The 23740-nt window shown below is 40.1% G+C and overlaps 1 protein-coding gene across 1 annotated transcript; it reads left to right on the top strand.

Moving 5' to 3' along the window:
* Nucleotides 1-10508: 10508 nt before the first annotated feature.
* CHURC1 (churchill domain containing 1) lies at nt 10509-23740 on the top strand. Its single transcript, XM_008700895.2, has 4 exons — nt 10509-10664; nt 15488-15623; nt 17045-17115; nt 23584-23740. Exons 1-4 carry the CDS (start codon nt 10626-10628, stop codon nt 23674-23676), a joined length of 339 nt encoding a protein of 112 aa, XP_008699117.2. The 5' UTR covers nt 10509-10625; the 3' UTR covers nt 23677-23740.

Here is a 23740-nt window from a genome sequence, read left to right as displayed (position 1 = left end):
TTTTTTAATTTAAAGATTTTATTTATTTCTGTGACAGAGAGACAGCCAGCGAGAGAGGGAACACAGCAGGGGGAGTGGGAGAGGAAGAAGCAGGCTCATAGCAGAGGAGTCCGATGTGGCACTCGATCCCGGTACACCGGGATCACGCCCTGAGCCGAAGGCAGACGCCTTAACGACTGCGCTACCCAGGCGCCCCCAGAACATAAATTCTTTATCATATCCTTTAAAAAAGGTCTTCCTTAATCCTGGCTATTCCTTGAGTTTTCATCATATTTTTTTCCTCCCTTACTGACAAATTTCTTACAAGATCAACCCTCGTTCACTATGTCCCTTGAATCACCATCTCTCATTCCTTAACTCCTGTAACATGGAGCCCACCTCTACCACTACAAAAAAAATCATACCTTCCAAAGAACTCATGTCACCATCCAAAAACTATGAATTTTCTCAGTTTTAGTCCTCCTTGACTGCTTTCCAACATTTGGCTCTGTAGATTAACTTCTCAAGCTTAAGACTTTCTATTCCTCGGCCTTCTTGATTATACAGTTTGCTCTCTTTCCTTCCACCTCTGGAATCTCTCTTCTGCTATCTTTACAAGCTGTATTCCTTCCTACTCTACAAAATGTAATTGTAACCTCAGCCGTAATCTTGGGCTATCTACTATTTATGATCTTATGATATTTATGAACATTCAGTACTCCATACAATTCCTAAATCCACATCTCTAGCCATTACTACCTGTCTTGGCTCCAACTTAATATTTCCTTTTGGACATTTCCAAATGTCTCAAATTCATCATATCTGGGGGGGAGCTCATCTATTCCCCTCAAAAGCTAACTTCTCTCAACTTCCCCACATTCATCAAAGGTACCATCACTTTCTTGGTACTCAGTTTCTAAATCCTGAGTCATTTTTGGTAGTTCCCTCTCCTTACCAATACCACACTCTATCAATTCTGCCTTTGCAAATTCTCTCAAGTCTGTCTCTTCATATCCCCTATTACTGCACTACTGTAGACTATTATCACCCCCCTGTTGGGCATTTTCCACACTTTTAGAACGAGTTCTTCCCCTTTCTTTCCTTTTAATACACTGAACACTTTAGTTGGAAATACTAATTTTCCAAAACCATTTTGTTGTATCATTCTCTGCTCAAAACTCTTCAGTCCAATCCACTACAGGATAAAATTTAAATGTCTTACTCTGGCATTTAATAGCCTCCAATAGCTGTTCTATGCTTGCTTCTATTCTCACACAAATCCTCTACACAAATTCTCTTCTCCAGCCAAAGTGATCTTCCAGTTGCTCCCCAGATATGACATACTTAGAGCCAAAAGTTACACAATCCAAGGGGCACCATTCATAGAGAACATAACGTGAACAGTGTCCCCTGGAGATGTGCCATGACTGTCTTTATTCCCACATCCGTTGTGGTCTTTCTGTTCTTGATATACTCCTGTAGAATGCTCTCCTCCTCCTCTGCCCTCTTCTTCCTTCAAGGCCCAACTCAAGTTCTATCACCTCCATGAACTCCCCACCAACTACCCCAGTCATTAATAAAAACCTCTCTCCCCTTAATTTCTAGACCACAGGTCTGTATGTAAGTCGAACATATAATTTATCATCCAAGCTGTGATGTTTGAGAGTTCCAGGGGGCATAATTATTCTGGAACAAGAGGCATGAACTGGGACTCTCCAGGACAAGCTGGAGCATCTAATCAGCTACCTATACATTACTCATTTGACATTCAGTATGTGGTATGTGGCAGTTTTTGTTTGTTAAAGGTATGTATTTAAATGTACATGCCCCATCCTCTTGAGACAGTAAATCCTCTGACTACAAATCACGCATTCTCCCTCTTCGTTCAGCTGGTGCCTGGCCACTGTCCTACTCATAACATACACTAAAAATTATTTGTTCATCATGAAGATGTTTTTTACTGTTGTTTAGGAATGAAACTTAGGCTAGGAGTAAACCTTCAAATTTTTTCTTACACCCAATTGTCATTCTTGTAGGAAGAAAAAATCTTCTATGTCCCTAGAAAGAGATATTGTCATCCAAAAATCTCCTCAGGTTTTTGGTGGGGGCTGGGTCATACCCTCTGGCACGTGGTTCTGCCTTGCTGCCTTGTTACTTATTAATGTCCTTGTTCTCTATCTTGACAGCGTACCCTTTCCATTGCTCTGCTATGACGCCACGCAGAAGAAAGCTGACAGCCCCAACCAGAGGGTTTATGTAACTCCCAACAAAATAAAATCACATCTAAAAAAATGCTGCTGTGACTAACCTGAAATCAAATATTTGGAAGTTTTGATTTGCTTGACTTATTTTGCTTAATTAACATCTGGCCCCAGCTTAGCATTATCCCTGCTAAACTACCAGTAACCAAAGGAGAAGGAAGAAAGCCTAAAAACAGAAAAAGACAGCAGGCAGTCATGATAGCTTAGGCTCCGAAAATAAACTAGAACACAAACTGAAAAATGAAAGACACGTGGGAAAGGAAGAATTAGGACAGAATCATCTCTTGGGAGTAAATACTTAACAGAGAGCCATGCTACCAAAGAGCATCAAGTCAAAATCAAATGGGGTATGAATGGTTGTTGGAAACCTCCAGGATGGAAAACCATTCTGTTCAAACTACTGATGGGTAGGTCTCCCTAAAATTCATCCTACTGAGCCTGTGACTAGAGTTAGACAGCGTTCATCTGTTTTTACACAGAATAATACAAGGAAGTTTGCCTTTGACTACTCCTCTAAAATTTGGTTCTCAGAGAGTTCATCTGTAAACCTTTGGCCTGACGTTTTTGCTTAGACCAAGTCTCTCAGCAGTTTCTGAGCCCCTCATGACATCAGCAGTCTTTTTTGTTTGTTTTGAGATTTATTTATTTATTTATTAGAGAGAGAGAGAGAGAGTGCACGCGCACAAGAGAAAGAGAGAGAGAGAGCACAAGAGAGAGAAAGAGAGAGAGAGAGAGAGCACGGGTGCGCACAGGAGCAGGGGGAGGGGCAGAGGGAGAGGGAGAGAGAATCTCCAGCCGGCTCCCCACTGAGCAGACAGTCCTACTCAGGGCTCCATCCCACGACCCCTGAGACCTAGACCTGAGCCAAAATCAAGAGTCAGACACTTTAACTGACTGAGCCACCCATGCACCCCCATCAACAGTCTTAATAAACACAATAACCTATCTAGAGATTTTCTAATATTCTCCAGAGTTTGATAAAGAACTCCTTAGAAAAAAATCACTCCCAAACATTCCCAGAGATGCCCTTCTTCCTTCCACTTGAGATCTTTTTATACCTAGCTCTCTCTGGGACAATTGAATATACGACCTCTGAGAGTTCCCAAACCTTCCATTTGGTTCTTTATATCTTAAATAAAGTCACCATCTGCTTTGAAAGATTTAAGCCACGAATAAGCAACTAATGGTGGATGTGCCACTGAAGTGTATTTCTTATCCTCTTTGTCCGATCATTCTGCTTCCTTCTCTCTTTATCTCTTGTTCCCCCTTTCTGCTTGTGATGTTGTTTTGTTCTCTCTCCCAACTCTATCTTTCCCCAGATATATTGAGGGCCCTTGGGGGCAGCCAGGGCCAAGTGCTATTGATTTAAGCACTGATCTTCTTAGATGCATTGGTGTATATTAGATAACTTATCGAGAGTTCTTCTACTTCCGAGATTCTCCGGGGCTGCAGTTATTTACCACACCTTGATTACCACCCACTTATATCTTTATTAGATTCTCTGGACTCAATTTCATCAACATAGCTAACATTTATGGAATATTTAATACGTATATCAGATCCTGTGCTAAGTGGATTATCTCCTTCAATTCTCACAACAACTCAGTGAGGTAGGCATATTCCCATTTTGCAAATGAGGGAAAAGGCACAGAGAAGTTAAATACCTTGCCCGATATGTCACAGCTAGTAAGTGACGGAGCTGGGATGTGATTCCATATTTGTATGTCTCCATACAACCACTGTGGTGGAAAATGTGATGCTGATACATAGTAGGAAGAAGATGGAGCAATTTTTAAGTTCATCACATGATAACTGCCACCAGGGCTGGGCATAATTATGAAGTCAGCCTCCCTGACATAAGGGTCAAAACTTTACCCTTCTCATGAAAATACTGGACATTTCTTGGATCTATGCTGCCTACTCTATGCACCAGGCTTCCAAACCTGTTTCCCTGTGCCTCATGTACTTTTGTACATGCTGTACCCCTGTCTAGGGAATACCCTTCCCAATGTTCTCTAATGTCCACCAACTCTTAAAGTCTGCTGAAGTATCAACTTCTTTGGAAAATCTTTGCTGACATTGTGTCCCTCCTTTCTCCAACCTTTCCTAGGCTGACATGCCTGCCCTTTCTCTGGGCCCCAGTAGCATTCCTAAGTGTAATTATTACATTCTATTGTGATCACCGGTTTTTCTTTCCCCCAGATTACAAACTATTTGAAGGCAAGCATGGGGCAAGTACTCTAAACATTGTATGAATCGAATCAAATTGAATTCCTGAGCTTTAATATTCTCATTTTACCTCTTCATTTACATTTTGGGCACTATTTTAAATTTTGTAATGAAAGACTGTCTGATATAGGCATCTCAAGTATTAACTGAGTTGGAGAGGACTAAGAAACCGTACTGGTAGAAGAGTCATCTACCCCAAACCACTATGGATTCAATTAATCTATGAAAGAAAAAGACAAAGTAGTATATAAAACCAATTGAAGTCAGAAAGTTGTTGCTAAACTTCCAGGAATAAGGTGACAAACTGAACTCTAAGTTTACAGATCGTTTCCTGGAGAGCAATGAGGTGTTAAATTGAATATTAGGGTACTTGTTTTTGCTGAATCATCCATGCCTTAGGCAGAATCTTCCTTTTGGTGGGCACAGCATGGAGACATGACTAAGGAATAGATTATTGGTGCATAAGAAGACTATATTGAGCTTAAGACAATATTTTTAACCAAAACTCCTTCTCCTAAAAGTTTTTTTGTTTGTTTGTTTGTTTTGCTTCTCAAATATTAAAATCCTTGAAAGCAATGGCCTAGAGTGAATAGGTCATGAAAGTGGGGGGTTGGGGTAAGCTGGAAGGATGAGTGAAACTGTGTGTTCAGCTTGTATAATCAATCAAAAAGCATTCCTGAGCGTCCACTATGTGCCAGGCATAATGTTAACAGCTGGGAAGCAAGCATTATGCTAAATGAGTTTGTAGTCAAGTGGTGACTGTATTCCATAATAGGGGAAAGAATAAAGTGTTTTTATTAGGATTTCAAATAGGAAATTAATATTTGGTCTTCATGGAAGCAGTGATGTTGGAACCATGTCTGAGAGACTGAATATGATCTCAACAGGCAAAGAAAAGGCCATTCTGGGCAGAGGGAACAGCACACAAAAAGCTAAAAAGAAGACTTAAAAGAACTTGGTGAGGTTAGGGCCATAGTAGTTTGGTGAGGCTACAAACAGGTAATGTGTGATGATAAGGAAAGGTAGCAGAAGGAGGGAGGGGGAGCAGCAGGACACAAGGTGAGAGAAGTAGACTGGGGCCACTTTAAAAGGCTTTGAATACTGTAGTAAGGAACTTGGTCTTTTTCCTGAAGGCAATACGGAATCATGGAGCTTTTAGGCAGTGACATAAGGTGATTTGTTATAACCATTGCATTCTTGGCACTGTCTTCTATAATGGCTTTATAATATGCCTCAGTTCCCTCAAACCTTGGTATGTACTTTCTCATTGGTTCTCAAAGAAGATTTTGTCAAGAGAAAAAAGTACAAGGAACTGGAAGGACTGGGAACTGGGGCACCTGGGTGGCTCAGTCAGTTAAGTGTCTGCCTTCACCCCAGGTCATGATCCAGGGTCCTGGGATCAATCCCCACATCTGGCTCCCTGCTCAAGCGGGAAGTCTGCTTCTCCCTCTCCCTCTGTCCTTCCCCCCAACTCGTTCTCTCTCTTTCTCTCTCTCAAATAATAAAACCTTTAAAAAAAAAAAAAAGGACTGGGAACTTGTAATTCGGTAGGAACCCAAAGTAGGGCTCCCTGCCTCTTTGTGCCTTTGGGAAACTTTCCAAGTCAGCTTCCTAGAAGAGTCTGGTTTTTTGCTCTCTCTCTGTGTCACGGTTTCCCTAACACAACCCTTTCCCCATGGTGTTTTCACTACCACAGCAAGCTCACTCAGTCTTTCAAGTGCACAAAACCACCTTATACAAATTAAGGAACATAGTCTCAAAATATCCAGTTCAGCTAGACACAGATTCTCACCTTGGGCAGGTTATTCGCCATTATTACCAATCCCCTTTTCCTAATTTATTATCCACCCTTAGGTGGTAACCTCATGCTTACGGCCAGAATTATGTTTCTTAGCACACCTTGAGTCATATGTATATACTCATATATAAAACATTGGGTATTATTTCATAAAGCAACCCTGAGAGATAGGTATATTTATTATTGTCATTACTTTACAGATGAGAAAATCGAAGCCCAGCCAGTAAGTGGTTTATGCTCCTCCTCCTGTTATTAAGATACAATTAGGATGGCATTTTTAAAAAAAATTTTTAAAGATTTATTTATTAATTTGAGAGGGGGAGGAGGAGAGAGGGAGAGGTAGAGAGAACCTCAAGCAGACGCCCCACTGAGGGCGGAACCTGACACCCGGGGCTCCATCCCATGACCCACGAGATCATGACCTGAGCTGAAACCAGGTGTTGGAGGCTTAATTAACTGAGTCACCCCGGCACCCATGAAATTTAAAATTTTAACTTTAAACCACCATACTATTTCCCAAATATTCCGTGCAGCTTCTGTGTTCCCTTTCTCCATTCCAAGTCATACTACTCTTTTCAGAATTACCCAACCTTCTTGATTCCTATGGATTTTGCGCCTGAATTTCCTTGAAGTAAACCCCCCTCTGTTAGCCAGGACAAAACAGGAGCTTCTTAACTTCCATTTCCTCACTCCATTGGCTTCTCTGAAAATTCCAAACTCCTTCACCTCTCAGAGTTGATATAGGTGGTAGAAAACAAAAGTCTGCTCTGAGTTTTACTATATTCTTAGGGCACACATTAGACATGGAATAAAATAAACGCATATCTAAGACCCAGTTATATTTTGATTATTAAATCTATCCCAATCCATGTAAAATTTGAAGGATAACATTTCCCCCGAAGAAAATCAGAGATTTTGACGTATGTTATGAAAATTGTATATGGAAATAATCATCTGTATATTTCAGCTGAAGGAAACAGAGTCAAAGGGGAACAGTAGCAATTCTCTTTTTGTTTAAATGTCACATATTTGGAAGCTGGAGTCTATAATCTGAATAGCCATGAGAACCCTGAATAAAAGAAAGTCCAACTTAGCCACTGAACTAAAAGAAAAAAATAAATAAAGCTGGCCCCGAGCTCTTGGGAGCTTTCTTGGACCTGCCCCCAGTCAGCCTCACCTGTGTTCACAGTAAAACACCAGAATTGCTGCTGATTCATCCTCCCCAGGCAGGTGAAACCAGGTAAAGACAACCACCCCTATTAACACTTCCCTTGAGATAATGGAAAGAATAACACATACCTTCACCAAGCAGATGAATCTTCCTTTTAGAAATGAGTTTCTCTCCATCTGTAAAATTACGCTGACAGTGGTACCATAAAGGCTCCAGGATGCTTCCTTATCCCTTTAAACAAAGGATGAAAATGATAGGTATGCTCTAGGCACTGCATCCTTCCAGCTTCTTGGCATCAGGCATCATAAAAGACAAAAGACAAAAGGTACTAGAAAGAGGGTGTTAAAAGAAGATTCAAACTGCACTCTTAAGGGAAAACTGTAATCCTGCCCCAGGGATGTAGTTTAGCATATGTAATTGAACCGGTTTAACATCTAGTTTTTTAAACGGATTGTTTTTACCAAGAAATAAACTCATGCATAAGCTGCAACACATGGGCATACTTAATATACACTATTGACATCATATGTTTACTAATGATTCCTATGGGTACTGTCCCAGAGAAAATTCTATTAGAAGTTAATCCTTGAATGATTCCTACAAACTTTATTTTAAATAAATACCTATAAGAGAAAAGAAAATAGATTTTTTTGGTAACTTTTTTTTGCTTATTTTACACCACTACTTGGTCATTCCTTTCCAGGGCTAATCTCCTGTTTGGTAGCCTCTATTTTCTTTTCTTCTACCTGTCAACCTCAGAAAACTTCATATTCCTTTAAGGGATAATCACACTTCAAATTCTGGTGCTGCCCACCTCCTCCCATCTCATTTGCTGCCTCTCTGCCCTGGATATATTTAGATTTGAATGGAGAACTTCATTGGGTGGATAGCCATTAGCTCTTGAAAGTTCATACCTAAGAATAGATGAGGTTTTTATTCACGTGCTCATTTTAATAACAAGATACCATATCACTCTGGGAAGTTAAAAAAAAAAAACAAAAAACCTGGTAAACATGTAGATTGTCTTTCATGCCAAAGAACCTACTCTTTGAGATCTTTGACTACAATGTATTTTTTATTTATTTAATTTTAAAAATCATAATTGTTCCCTGTTAGTGATGAGGCAGAAAGCTATACATCTCCCCCTTGTGGTTTCTGTTAGTGTTTGCCTTTCAATGTCCTATTTCTTCTAGTTCCTATCGTTCCCCATAAAATACTGTTAAAATGATCTTCATAAACCACAACTCTGATATCACCCTCCTGCTCAAACTTCCAGTGGCTCACTATCACCTGCAGGATAAAATCCAAACTCCTTGTCATGGTCCACCTGAAATTCCTATACTAAAATTCTCTGCTTTTTAAAATCCTATAAATCCTTCAAGTCTCAAATTTCTCTTTCCCAATCCCCAGCTAGAAGTAGTCTCTCCATTTTGTACTCTTAAACCACAATCTGCCTGTAATTATAGGTATTTATGCTCATCTTATCTCTCAAGCTCTATTGTGAGTCTCTGGAGAATAGGAAGGGACAATGTCTTTTTCATATTCCTATTGTCCACACAGTTCCTTGAGCAAACGCCTCCATAAATGTCTATAGAATTGAATAAAATAGATACAGTGGTTAGTAATATTAAAAGTCAGCATTAGGTTTTAAAAACAGAGGACATATTTAAAAATGGATCGAGAGAGAATTGTATAGACCAGCCTTGTCCAGCAGAAATACAATACAAGCTACTGTGTAATTCAAAATTTTCTAGTAGCCAGATTTAAAATAGATGAAATTAACTTTAATAATATATTTTTATTTTGCCCAATTATTTTAACATGCGATCAATATAAAAATTACTGATGAAATATTTTACATTTTTACAATTTTTTACTAAAATTGTCTTCTAAATCTAGTGTGTACTGACAATACATCTCAGTTCCAATTTGCCACATGTAAAAGTGCTTTATAGCCACATGTGGCTACTGGCTACTGTATTAAAAAGAAGTTGAGCCCAGGATAGGAACGAAGTCCTAGTCCTGGGTGACTGCTAGCAGTTTTGTGACCACAGATAAGACCTTTCACCATTTATTTCTTGGTTTCCTCATCTGAAAAGGGGAGACATTTTCCTTACCATTCTTATGGGGTTGTAAAGGCATAAAATTAGAAGCTGAAATGAGGACATTTTGGCAGGTTGAAAGTATCATACAAGTGGAAGGCATTGTAATTATTCCAAGAATAGAGTGAACTTTGAAATAGTTCTTAATCTTTTCTTTAAAGAATCTGGATCCCACAGTCTCATATGCTCCCTGATTCTTCACTGACTTGACTACAATAGGCAGGGTTGAGGGAGGATGCTGATGGTCTTATTGAATATCTCCATTGGAGTAGCTGGGTATGATGAAGACAGGTTGTTCAGAAACACAAAGACAGATTTTGGATATTCGTATTCAGGTTCATTATGTTACTGTGAAAAGTAAGATGCTTTCAATACGGAGGAAAAGGAAAAGGCAGAGTTCCAACCACAAGTATTTTCAGCCCCTGTAGGATCGACCTGGTCATTTTCTATTTGCATAGTGTGTGCCTGTCCCGGAGGTGCTTCTGTGACACAGAAACACGTTTCCCACCGCTAATGGGATAAATAATGGTCATTTATTATTAACATTTTAAGAGTTCTTTTTGGGAGTTTTAGGAGATTCTCTGCAGAGCTGTAAGTGCCTCTTCCCCGACACTTCGGTTATTGCTTATTCACCTGTCGAGAGCTGATTTATCACTATCACCGATATGATGTTGTATATAAATCATTATAATTTCAACTTTATGTACGGAGTAAGCCGAGGAAGAGAAACAATTCCCTTTCTTGTGTGTTGTGACTCGCCTTTCTGTCAGCCCAGACTCAGGAGGGCGCCTGTAGGAACTCTGCTCCGTGGGAGCTCCCTTTCGCTTTCCCGCCACAGGCTCCACGGTCCCGCCCTTCTTCCTCCTTAGATTTCCCAAGTCCCACTCCGGGGCCCGGCGTCGTTGCCTAGGAGACCAGGCGCTGCCCGAACAACAGTGGCTAACGGGCGGAGACTTCGCGTAAGTTCCGAGAGCAAATACTCCAGAGCCGAGTACTTCGGGCGCATGCGGCAACCTTCCCTTTGCTCTCGCGAGGTTTCGTCTTCCCGGAAGCGCTGAAGGACCGTCTTCGTGAACGGCGTCGGGATGTGTGGGGGCTGTGTGGAGAAGGAGTATCCCAACCGGGTGAGCGAGTGGGCGCTGAGAACTTCTCGCTCCCTTGGCCCGTGGCCAGCCCCTGGGACTTCTCGTGGCCCCGGCTGGCCTTCCCTGAGAGGCCGGGTGCAGGCCGACCCAGCCGCTCTGCCCATTCCAGTGACCCGGTAGCTGTATTTAGGCGCTTGGCGGGGGTGGCCTGTGGCCGTCCGTTCCGCCGGTCCCCGCCCTGGCGGCTGACATCAGCGGTCACCCCGCTTCTCTCGAGCTCCAGGGGACAACCAAGGAAACCCCATCACCACCAACAATCCAGTACGACGCCAGAGGGACACGCTTTCCACCCCTCCCACACACACACTCCTGGTTTCATTCTCAAGCTTGATTTGGTGAAATTCACTTTTCTTACTGAATTCTAGCTCTGGAAGGGACTTCTGAGGCCATATGTTATAACCCAGATTTGCAGATGAAACTATTGCCCAGAGAGGGGAAATCATCACTTGCCCAAGTTCACATTCTCTTAAGAGGAGAGCCAAGGCCAGAATTCAGGTTTCCTGGCTGTTACTTTTTGAAAAATCTCATCTCCTCTCAAGCTCGGGAGGTTGCCGAAGCTTGTTTACTCTCATTCATTCCAGGTATACTTACTGAACATTTATGTGTGCAGCTAGATTACTTTGCTAGGCCAGAAAGGGATACCAAAGAAGAAATCGGCAGCTTTCATTGTATCTGAGGAGTATGTGATTAACAAAAAATGAGTAGTACAGTTCATAAATGCTGTTCAAGTTCAGAGAAAGGGGAGAGAAATAGCGCTGTTCTCCCAAAAGGAAGGTGGACTTCATTTGGGACTTGAAGGCTAGTTGTGACTAGGGTAGAAAAGAAGGAAAGGAGGAGCCAGAGGTTTGGGGAATATGACAAGAACAAGGATTCTTGTAATGGTTGGGAGGTAGGAAATCTATAGTTTCTGTCTCTTAATATCCTAATACGTAGTTTTTGGGGAAGGATATATAACGAGAACACTCATGGTACAACCTCCTTGGAAAAAGGTTTAGCATTATCAAATGAAAATATGCATATGAATGACCCAGCAGTTCCCATTCTAGAGAAATAAATGCATTACATATGTTCCTGGAGACTTGTATAAGAATGCTCACAACAGCATTATTTGTAGTGGTACACTGGAAAAGTGTGATGCAGTCATAGAATGGAATGAATGAATAATGAAAGTGAATTAATTAGAGCAGTGGTTCTCAACTAGGTGAGATTTTGCCTCCCCAGGGACACTTAGTACTATCTGTAGACATTTTTAGTTGTCACAGCTGGGGGTACTACTGACATCTTGTAGGTAGAGGCATTATACTGTATATTTATGTTTCATATACTTTATTGTGTTTTATTTCATGCTTTTTTAAAAGTGTAAAATTTTTTTATGAATCCAGTAATGAACACTGCACGTTTCAGAGACCACACGAGGGAGGTGTTTGTAGCAAAGAGTATTAAAGAGATTGGGTTGGATTCTTAAGAATTGACCTAACTAATCAAAAGACTTAAAAGTTGTATTAAGTTTAGATTCTACACTTTAGGCATTGGGCATCCATCAAGAAAATTGAATAGGTAAATAATTCTGAAATCTGTTATTTAGGAGAATGGAATCTTATGGCTGTATATTGAGGTTATGGTAGGGGGGGGAATAGAAAAGGGAGAGCCCTACAGAGTATTTGGGGAGCCATGGTAATAGTAGTGTAGGCATGAGATAACGAAGACCTCCTGTCAAGGAGAGAATTACTAGAACTCAGCCAATTTAATGGAGGGAGGAGCATAGATGATCTTAGGGTTTTCAATCTAGGCAGTTGGGAAATTGGAAATATCATTACAAAAATTGGAGGCATATGGGAGAAAGAACGAAAATTGGGGTGCACATGGTCAGATTGTTTTTATCATGTTTCATCTAAGATTGAGAATGTAACATCCAAGAAGTCAAGTGAAAATACAAGATTGCATGCAGTTTAGGTGTGAAATTCAACCAGATGAGTTAGTGGAATAAAAGTGTCCAAATAGAAAGGATTTGTTTTCTTGGGAAAAGAATATGGAGAATCAAGCAGGATCAAGGACTGAGCTTCAAGGAATAATTTGGAAACTGAAAATAAAGTATAAGAAGAAGAATAGAGAAAAGGATTGAGGTGATTGGGAAACCAGAAAAGTGCCTTTCATTGGCACTTTTTTCTGACTTAATTCTGTTCTAAAATAATTAAAGGGCTGTCATTCTGGAATTTCAGAAGGCAGATTTAGAAATCATTAGTGGGTGGATGTTATTGGTTGTAGGCTTTGAATCAGAACAAAACTTTCTAACAGATTTTCAAAAGTGGAATGGGCAACCCTTGGAGAAATTGAACTCTCTTTCTGTTGTTCAGGAGGGACGGACCATTTGAAATCTGAAAGGTCCTTCCAACTCTTGGAGTTTTCGAAGTCATGCGATATTTCTGAGGGCAGTAAGAACAGAAGCCACTTTGAGCTTAGCAAAGGAAAGGACAATAAGATGATAGTAGCAAGTATAGCGTACTCATCCAAAAAATTGTTGGAGAAAAATAATGGATTAGCATGTCAAGAAGTTCTAAGTGCGGAATGAGTAGGTAATAAATATTTATCTTTGGTTTCGTAAAATTTTCTAGAGATTTGTGGTAGATATTTTTCATAGACGAAATACTAGTCTTAGAAGACAAACACAAATAGTGAAAGAAAAAGTTTGATAAATTGGACTTCATAAGAATCAAAACTAACTGCTCTTCAAAAGACATTATTTAAAAAACGGCACGCCAGTAATAGGGAGAACATATTTGTAATACAAATCTGACAGGATTTGTATCTAAGATATATAAAGAACTCTTACAACTCAATAGTAGCTCTTACAACTAGATAAGATAACCTAACTTTCAAAAAATGGTCAAAAGACTTGACTAGACACTCCACAAAAGAAGGTACTGTGTAGGCACCATGAAAAGATGCTGAATGTTACTAGTCATGAGGGAAATACAAATTAAAAACTACTGTGAGATACCACATGATTAATATGGCTAGATAAGAAAAGACACAGTACCTCAAGTTGGTGAGGATGTGGAGCAACTGGAACTCACAGTGCTGGTGGGAAGAGAAAATGGAAAACTAATGGGCAGTTATGACGTTTATATGGACCGTATTTTTACCATCTGACTCAGCAACTCCACTTCAAGTGTTTACTGAAGAGAAAGATATATGTTTCCACAAGACTTACTGAATCTTTGTAGCTGCTTTATTCATAATAGCCCCAAACTGAAAAGGACCCAAAAGTCTCAACATGAATCCATGCTGTTTGGCAATGAAAAGCAATGAGCTACCAGTACAACAACATAGGTGACTAATACGGACAGAGCAGGAGAAACTGGATGCAGAAGAGTATACCTCATGGTCCTATTTGTATAAAATTTTATAACAGGCAAATCTAATATCTAGAGATAGTAATCAGATCAAGGGGTGCCTGAGGCGAGATAGGGGTTGGAGATAGTCTGCAAAGCCTGAAGACTGTCCTAGGAAGATAGAAATTTTTATATCTTGGTTGGGATAGTGATTACCTTGATACACATATCTGTTAAAAGTCATTCACCTATACGCTTACAGTGTGTGGATTTTATTGTATAGAAGCTGTACTTCAGTGATGTTTATTTTTAAGAAAATCAAAGCAAAGCACCTGTTCTTAATAGCTGGAAATTTATACTTTAACCCTAAGGCCGTTTTCCCCCTTTAATAGTTATGTTGATGTGCCTGTGATTTAGTATCTCCCAACTACATAGATGGATTTCCTCGCTTCCACCCACCCCTGCCTCCAGAGTTAATCTCTACCTTAATATATAGCATCAAGGAGCCACTCAAAAGGGAGAGGTTAACTGTGGTGCTGGGAATCCAGGAAGGCTTCACTGTGGCATCACTTAAAGCTGGTCTTCCTGATAGTTCATAAGCTCCTTGGAGGAAGAAAGAGGTGACTCATTCTCTGATCCTTCACTTGCTCTTGCACAGTATCAGACACATAGCTGCATCGGAGAAATGTTGCTTGGACTGGTTTTTAGTCACATGGACTGTTAAAAATACTCTCTGTATTGGTCAGAAATGAGGTTGAGTTAGATTCTTTATAAAATGACTTTCTGAACAGTTATTAGTAAGCCTTCAGCAAAGACCTCCCTTGAGCTAGGAGCATAAGGTGTTTAGAGTTTCTTCGTGAGGAAGCAAATCCCTTTCTCTTTTGAGTGCCATGGTGTCAGTCTGATGAATTGCAGAGCTTATCTTCTCTGCCTGAATCACACATACCCTAAAGGACTGGCATCTGTAGAGATGAGAGTTTATTCTTGTTTGCTTATCTCGTGTTATTTTTTAAGGCATCAGAAAATGCTATTTCAGTAATTAACTGAGCATCACACTGTATAAGATCGTTTTTATCATTAGTTCAGTATTTCCATTTTGATTGAATTTTCATTCTGGTTTTATGCTATGCCTCATTGAATATTGTTGGCTATTAGATTTTTCTCATTTTTCCTTTTCACATTTTATATTATTAAAGCTTCATTATGTTTCTAAATATCCATTTGCATTTAGTCCTCTCAAACACAGTTGCAGTCCTCAGAGACTTACAGCTTTAACACCGCTTCAGTTTTCTTTGCCGTAAATAGCACTTCTAAAGGAAAGCTAGTAATTTCCAAAATTACTTGGTGCAGACTTCAAGCAAGTAAATTCTAGCCATGTTTTTTTGCCTTTAGAAATTTTTAGTCTATTAATTATTTTCACTAAGGGTTTTAAAATAGGAGAAAATTAAATTCCTATTTTTAATATTTTAGGGTAACATCTGCCTGGAGAATGGATCTTTCTTGCTGAACTTTACAGGCTGTGCAGTGTGCAGTAAGCGGGATTTTATGCTGATCACAAACAAATCTTTGAAAGAGGAAGATGGAGAAGAAATAGTTACCTATGATCGTAAGTAGACTTTTTTTTTTCCCGCAAGTCTGGTAGCAGATACTGGCTTTTGAAAGCTGATAGTGTTGTACCTACTGATATGTTGTGTTTTATGAGGCCTGTTTCAATATTGTATTGCAACAGAGTTGCTAGTTTGGTTTTTAAGAGGAAAACAGAGATGATGCTAGCATCATCAGACTCTGCATAAGTGACTTTTGAGGATAACTGAAGCTTATGATTCAGGCACCATTTTTTGTTTATTTTTAAAGTCTTTATGCCTTCTGAAATGAGAGATTTTTTTTTTTTAACCTTCGGGTCATTCATGTGAGTTTTCTTTTTTTATTATAGTCTAATACAGTGATGTTCTCCAACAGCTACTGAAGTGTTTAGGGCTCTTTGCTGCCATGCTAAATGACCCTGGGATGTTATGGTTTTTTTAGTCTTGTTTCTGCTCTCATAGCTTTTTTTGTCTTCTATCTCATCGTCCGTCTGTTGTTTCTTTTGCTGTGCTGCCTTCATCTGCTGCTCCTCATCCTCAGCACTGGGGAACCAAATAAATAAACTGAGGTTGGCATTCTAAGAATTTTTATGAGTAAATTAAGTATATGTACATTTTAGTTGCCAGGTATGGTGAAAAGAAATTAAACTGTTCACACCCCCTTTTGCATGTTTCCTGGTTCTTTGGTATGTTCTGAATATATGAGGAATAGATGTGCAAATAATGATATTTTTAAAAAGGAATATGAAGGACACTAAGCCTTTAGAATTGAGTCAGACTATTGAAAATATTCTAAAGTAGAACAATCTTTTTCTTTATTTTAGTCATAACCCTTTAAACTCTGTTTTAAAGAGGTAGTAGGATATAGTGGTTACGAGCAAGGGCTCTGGAGCCAGAATGAATGGGTTTGAATTCTGTTTCCAACACTTCCTACCTCAGTAGTCTTGCTAATTACTTAACGGTGGTGTGGCTTTGTTTCTTTATCCTTAAAAAGGTGATAACAATAGTATCTGCTTCTCTGGGTTTTGAGAAGATTAAGTAAACAGATAAAAACTATTTAAAACAGTAAGCACTCAGCACTCAATAAATCATAGTTATTATATGTTTTTACTAGAGTCTTTTGTTACTATTAAATTCACTTTAATGTCTAGCATTGGCTTTTTATTTATGATTGTTTTTAGTAGCACAGTGTCTCTAAGTCCTGAGAATGGGAATTAATATATGCCTGTTAAATGTCTGAGTTGAGGCCCTTCGTTATGTAGCATTGCTATGTGATGGATTTTGGATTTCTTATCAAGGCAGATATTATAATGGGTTTCCCGCTGCTGTGTTAAATATATCAGTTAAGAGTCTTTTAAAGCAATACCATGCTGAAAATAGAAATTTTTCTGTCTTAAGGTACATTCCAAGGCTTAATTATTTAAGTCTCCCTCTGTTTCGGCAGATCTGTGTAAGAATTGTCATCACGTAATAGCCCGGCACGAGTACACATTCAGTATCATGGATGAATTTCAGGTAAATGTATCAATGTGGTCTGTTATTGTGGGGAAGGGGGAATAATAAAAGTACTTTTGTAAATCTAGATATAGTTTTAATAAGTGAAGTACTAGTAAATATAAAAAAGGAGACCATCCTTCTCTTCTACTTGTGTATGTTAAGAGAGACACTTTAGACGTGAGTATATCTGTTCAAATCTGTCTCCATAAGAGTCACAAATCAAAATGCATGCCTTACAAGTAATATCGCAGGCCTGTCATGTTTGTTTATAAAGAACAGCACATTGTGGCTTCTTCTGAGGTTACAGCTGTGCCTGTTTTTTCTCTATCCAGTTATGTAATTGCACAGTTGTTGGTTTTATAAGTGTTGGCTTGCCCACTGCCCCCATGCTTGCTGAGCATAGAAATTTTGATAAGGAGGTTATCTTTGTCTTCCCCCACAGGCATGTAGAGTTGAGCAACTCTGTAGTCTCAGTTGTGGTAAGGCATTTTAATATAACTCACTAAGTAAAGTGACAGGGTGGGTGTATCAAGGTTGGAGGAAAGAAGCTGGACCGCCATAAGGGTAGAGAATAAGTACTTATAAGGACGAAGCCCTGTACAATCATGAGAGCACATGACGAATTGTACGGAAGGCTACCGTATGCCTGGGTTGTTGATGATTCACAGATCTGATGGTCAGGAAGAAAAGCTGGACAGTGGGGCGGAGCCAAGGGTAAACTGGAAACCATAAGGACACACTGGAACCTGTGACTGTCCCTTACTGCCTCCATTTTCAAGCTTTCAGATTGAGTTACTTGCTTAGAGTGAACTGTGTATTCATCTATAGGCTATAAATATCAGGTTGGAGCTTTTCACAGGCAGGGGAGTTTTTTTAAGTCCTTCAAATTTGGGTAGGATTTTAATGAGAAAAAAATAATAATCTTCCATAACAGAATCTGACAATGTAACCGCTCTCGTTCATTCGTATTTTAGTGTAGAAGAGAGTATTCACCTGTGAGAATCTGGTCTGATATGTTGTGGTTCATCTGTAAAACATCTTGACCACATCTTCTCAGCATCCAAAAATTATGCCTCAAAAAATGTTTAAATGTTATATGTAACTTAAGGCAAAATCCAGATCTCAGTGAATGAGTAGTGGCCAAATAGGGAAGGGAGCTTATCATGGGCTTAAAGGAGCAGCTCTGTCCTTTCATGAGAGGAAAGGAGGGCTTATAGCCATTTTGCAGAAGCTTCTGAAGCCCCTGGGAGTTTTTAGAGCCCTAAATGGATGTTAAGATTGCCCTAATTAAGCCATTGTCTATCACTGCCATGAAAGCAAAGTCTAGCTGATTTTCCTTTATGACTGAACATAGCCATCTTCAAAGCTGCCCCAGAAATGACTGTGGGGTAGGAAGAAGAAGATAAAGGAAGATGGCTGGTATTCACAATGCCTAGCCAGTAAAATTCTCTTGCAGAAAAACCCAACTCTTAAACCGGCCTCTCCACCTCCTCTTCTCTCTCAACATCTGCTTCCCCCCACCTGTATTCTGTATCCTACCATCAGATTCATTTCCTGAAAGTGATGCTTTAGACTACCGCTTTGGCCTTTCCATAGCTCATTTTAGCTACAGTGTAATATATCTGAGCTCCTCATTTCAGGGTTCTTACGGGGCTGGCCACCTTCCCTTTCTCTTCTTTCCCACTAGTCTCTTTGGCTCACCACGCATAGCATTGTCCAACCTCAGACTCTTCCCTCTGTCCCAGTAGAGAGGAAAATTTTTATTCCTTTCTAAGGCTACCCTTTCTGCATTTCCTCACCAGTCTGCTCTCTACCCAGCATATTCTTTGTCTCCCTGGGATTTGAAATATTTCTTACAGTAAATATACTTGATTCTTCTTTGGTTAAAAAATAAGTTAAAAATCCTTTCATTTCACTCACCTACCTCTGTGATTCATCTTCTGATCATCTCTGTCCTTCCTTTTGCGTCTTTACTTGAGTAGGTCTTTACTCTATTTTCCTTATTTCCCTGTGCTCCTCTTAACCACCTGCAAACTGGTTTTCATTTTCACTTTCTAAAACTATTCTCTCAGAGGTCTCCTATAACGTAGCCAAATGCTGTGACCTTGCCTCAGTTCTTAGCTCTTTTAGTGTCTCTCCTGGGTCTGGTTTTGTCAACCATTGTGGTTTTTGAAGGATTTCTTCCCGTGAGGTCCATAGGGCCAGACTTTTTTCTTTCTTTTGAAATCATTCTGAGTCCTCTTATGCTATTTCCCTGGTTTCCTTTCCTATTGTTCCCTAACTGATTTTTCCCCTGAGCTTTGGTCTCTGGTCTGGAACCTTCTCTTTACTTTCTCAAATAGTGAGCACGCATACACTCAGGCTCACCTGAAACCTATCAGCTGTCTCCCAAATGTCCTTCTTTGATGCTAAGACTCTGCCTGCCCTCCTTTCTTCCTTTGTTTCTCTTGCCTTTTTTGGCCCTTGCTGCCACATGTCATGTCAAGGACCATACCCACTCAAACCTAAATTACTACAGCAGCTCCCACACTCTAGTTCTACGCACTGCCGTCAAATTAATCTTGCTCAAATATATCATCCTGCTGATCTCGCTGCTCCATGTGGGAAATGTTTGCCCTTTCCCTCTCACTGTCCTTATTCCTGCTTTTTCCCTGACTTGACTAGTCCCTTTCTCTACCTTCAGGTCAACTAAATCTTACTTCTTTCAAGCAGAACTTAAATTCTGTCTCCTGCTTGCTCTTGATAGTCCAGCCCATACTGCTTTCCCCCTTTCCTTATACCGACAGCGGGCCCTGACTCATGTAAGTAGCCACTTGGGAACTTCCTTCTCAGCCCCACGGGCACAAGAACTCTTTGTTCTCAGCTTCAGCAGTCTACTTCCTCATTCCCACCCTGCCCCAGCACCTGTTTCACTCCAGCAATAGTTCAGGTTCAAGGTGGGATTCCCCACATTGGTAATGTTTCGTTTTAAATGTCTTATGGGTGAAAGTAGGCAGAATAGTGTTTTAACCTCCACCACCCAGCTTCAGTTTGCTTTACTTTGTATCTCACCATTCCCACATCGCCCTACAGGATTATTTTGAATCAAATCCCAAATATATCACTACTTCTGTAAATATTTCAGTACATATCTCTAAAAGATAAGAATTCTGTTTTTAAAATAACCATAATATCATTGTTAAAGTGAGATTTTCCGATGGCACAAGTAGGGGGGGAGACAGAAGTACAGAGTTTGAACAGAAAATGCATTATAAATGATTACTGGTGTCCTTTATTTTTTATATCACCCTAAAAGCCATTGAAAGGACTATGTGTTTGCCTCAGGAAACAAAAGGGGAACTGTGAGACTGCCTTCTCTTCCTCTGTGGACTAGGGAAGGAGAGGAGTTGGGGTCAGAATTAATAGGTAGTAATAGAAGAAGAGGGCCATGGGCCCCTCAGAATAAAGCAAAGGATCTGGCCTTCCCAAAGGTGATTCCACACACTCCTCCCTTCCTTCCAGATCTCTATCCCTGTGCTTTGCCCAGGTGGAGACTTTGAGGGTTTCCATGAATGACTTGAGGGGGGTTTTTTATCCTCCCAACTTGGCGAGTTTTGATAAGAGGTGTCCTGATCCTGGCAGCACGGGGGGATGTGTTCCTGGCATTCCAAGTTTTAGAATTCTAGATTTTCCCACAGAAGCACTGCTATGTATGGTTAGATTCTATGGTACTTACACAGTATGAGTTTGAAAGACTCCCTGGAATTTCCTGGCAACCTAACTGCTGTGTACAACATTGCTACTATGGGAAACTGCTTTTGAAATCCAAATAATTGACCTACATTGAAACTTGGATTCCAGACCAACTATAAATTAAAGATTTCAGGTGTAATTGGTCTTACTTATTTCATAACCTTTCCAGAATATACCATGTGTTAAGTTTTTTCTTGCTCTCAAGTTAGATTGTAAATTTTGAAAGGTCAGACCTTGTCCTTGCCTTCTCTTATGTCTGCCAGTGCACCTAGCTCATTGCAAAGCATTTAGGCACTTAATAAAAACTTGTCAATGGATAGATTGGGTGAAAACTCAGATGTTTGTCTCGCTTCACACATTTTTCTGTTTTGACTATTATTGTTGTCTTCTTCATTTCCAGTGAAAGGTTCACATCCTACTGGTAATGTCTGGCAGGTGAAAGCAGAAGTATTTGAGAGCAGTAAAAGACCTAGAGGGTGGATTTTTATTTCATTGTTTTAGAAAGATTTCTTTATTTTGGGGGGGAGGGGCAGAGGGAAAGAATCTTGAAGCCGACTCCCTGCTGAGTGCAGAGCCCTGGCCTGGGGCTCAATGTCATGACCCTGAGACCATAACCTGAGCCAAAACCAAGAGTCAGACACTCAACTGATTGAGTCACCCAGATGCCCCTATTTCATTTTTTAATTTATGAGACCTGTATTTGTTCTTTGAGCTTTAGCCCCTATTTATCCCTATTGTGTGTGTAGAATAGACCTTGAAATTAAGTGTGGTCTCTAAGAAACAATCTTTCTTTTGCCACAAGTAAGCTCCCCTGCTAAACTCACTCATACGAAACAGAAATGCACTTGCCTGGGTTCTGAGTCTCTGAACCATAGTCATTGTTTATCTCTGTGACCCTCTCTCTAGTGACTGTTCAGACCCATGAAACACAAACTGCCTTGACTGACCAATTCCCAGACAGCTAACAATCTCAGTTTGAAGTGTGGAAATACTAGTAGATTTGGCATTAGGTTTGTTTTCCTAAAGATAAGAAAGTTTTTAAGCAAAAGCTTGAAAGGAAATATGTGTGTATAGTTTATGATCTATATTAAATATTCTGGAAGGGGAGGACTATAAAAACAGGACTTTGTCCTGGGAGTTTTCCCTAAAACAAAGCTTCTTCTGTCACCAGCCTGGACATTTTTTAAAATTTTAATTCCAGTATCAGGAACATACAATGTTACAGTAGTTTCAGGTGTACAAGATAGTGACTTAACCCTTCTCTACAACACTTGGTGCTCATCACGGCAAGTGCCCTCCTTAATCCCCATCCCCTATTTCACCCATCCCCCTGCCCACCTCCCCTCTGGTAACCATCATTTTGTTCTCTATAGTTAAGAGTCTGTTTCTTGGTTTGTGTCTCTCTCTCTTCCTTTGCTCATTTGTTTCGTTTCTTAAATTCAACATGAGTGAAATCATATGGTGTTTGTCTTTCTCTGACTGACTGACTTCACTTAGCATGATATACTCTAGGTCCCTTCATGTCATTGCAGATGGCAAGATTTTGTTCTTTTTTTTCTTTAAATCAGCCTGGACATTTGTTAAGCCCAAGAAACATAAACTCCTGAAATAGATCAAATTCCAGACAGCTAGCTGTCTAAATATGAGGCATGATGAGTGGATTTAACTTAATTGTTTCTTTTCTTGGAGTAGATAAAATAGTTGTTTTAGTTTGGGATCTTTCTTTCTTTCATTTTAAAAAATCATTTCTGTTGCTTAGTAGTCTTAAATAATCTAGAAAGGAGCAACTTTAAGAATAGGAATTTGTCCTTAGGGATCCACACTCAATTTGCTTCACTCCTTTATTTTATTTTATTTTTTAAGATTTTATTTATTTATTTATTTGTGTGAGAGAGAGAGTGAGCATAAGCAGGGGGAGTGGCAGAGGGAGAGGGAAAAGGAGGCTTCCTGTTGAACAGGGAGCCCGATGCAGGACTTGATCCCAGGATCATGACCTGAAGGCAGATGCTTAACCGACTGAGCCACCCAGGTGCCCTGCCTCACTACTTTAAATAGCAGCACTAGGGCACCTGGGTGGCTGTCAGTTGAGCTCTTGGTTTCGACTCAGGTCATGATCTCAGGGTCGTGAGATTGAGCACCCCTACTCCCCCCACCCCATGGGGCTCCATGCTGAGTGTGGAGCCTACTTAAGATTTTCCCTCTCCCTCTCCCCCTCCTCCACCCCAGTCCCCCCCCGACTAACTCTCTCTCTCAGTTAATTAAATAGCAGTGCTAATTAAGCTCCAATATGTGTTTGGATTTTTTTTAAGAGAGGGAAGGTGGGAAGGGGCAGAGGGAGAGGGAGAGACTCCTAATCAGTCTCCACGCCCAGCATGGTACCCGATGTGGGGCTTCATCTCATGACCGCAAGATCGTGACCTGAGCCGAAATCAAGAGTCAGACACTTAACTGACCAAGCCACCCAAGCGCCCCTAGCCCAGTATGTGTTTTATGTCCAAGAAATAGCCATGCATTTCCAAGATGACATTCTTATATACACAGTAAATAGAGCATCAGCATGTGTTCAACTTACATAAACGAGACTCTAGGATACGCAGAATAAACCTAAGACATCCCTGATAGGTATTGAAGAAATCGATCTAATGTGCAGAAGAAATATCCATTTCCATTTATAGAGAATAGCTTTACCAGAGTAAGTTCTGAAGGTCTTTCTCCCTGTTCCTCAATGTAATTATGTACTTTATCTTGTTCTAGGAGTACACCATGCTGTGTCTGTTATGTGGCAAAGCTGAAGATACTATCAGTATTCTCCCTGATGACCCTCGACAAATGACTCTGTTATTCTAAGGATCCTTCTGCAGTCTGTAGTAACTATGTTGTGTTGGGTTACAATACAGCAAAGCAAGCCTCA

The sequence above is a fragment of the Ursus maritimus genome, unplaced genomic scaffold, assembly GCF_017311325.1.
Source record: "Ursus maritimus isolate PB19 unplaced genomic scaffold, ASM1731132v1 scaffold_25, whole genome shotgun sequence".
NCBI lineage: Eukaryota > Metazoa > Chordata > Mammalia > Carnivora > Ursidae > Ursus > Ursus maritimus.
This window is presented reverse-complemented; position numbering and strand designations above follow the sequence as displayed.

Bases quoted from the DNA above. Each gene is read 5' to 3' on its own strand.
- CHURC1 (XM_008700895.2), top strand. From the start codon at position 10,626: ATGTGTGGGGGCTGTGTGGAGAAGGAGTATCCCAACCGG. The intron at 10,665-15,487 runs GTGAGCGAGTGG...TTAATATTTTAG, and splicing joins AGAAGGAGTATCCCAACCGG to GGTAACATCTGCCTGGAGAA. The intron at 15,624-17,044 runs GTAAGTAGACTT...CTGTTTCGGCAG, and splicing joins AGAAATAGTTACCTATGATC to ATCTGTGTAAGAATTGTCAT.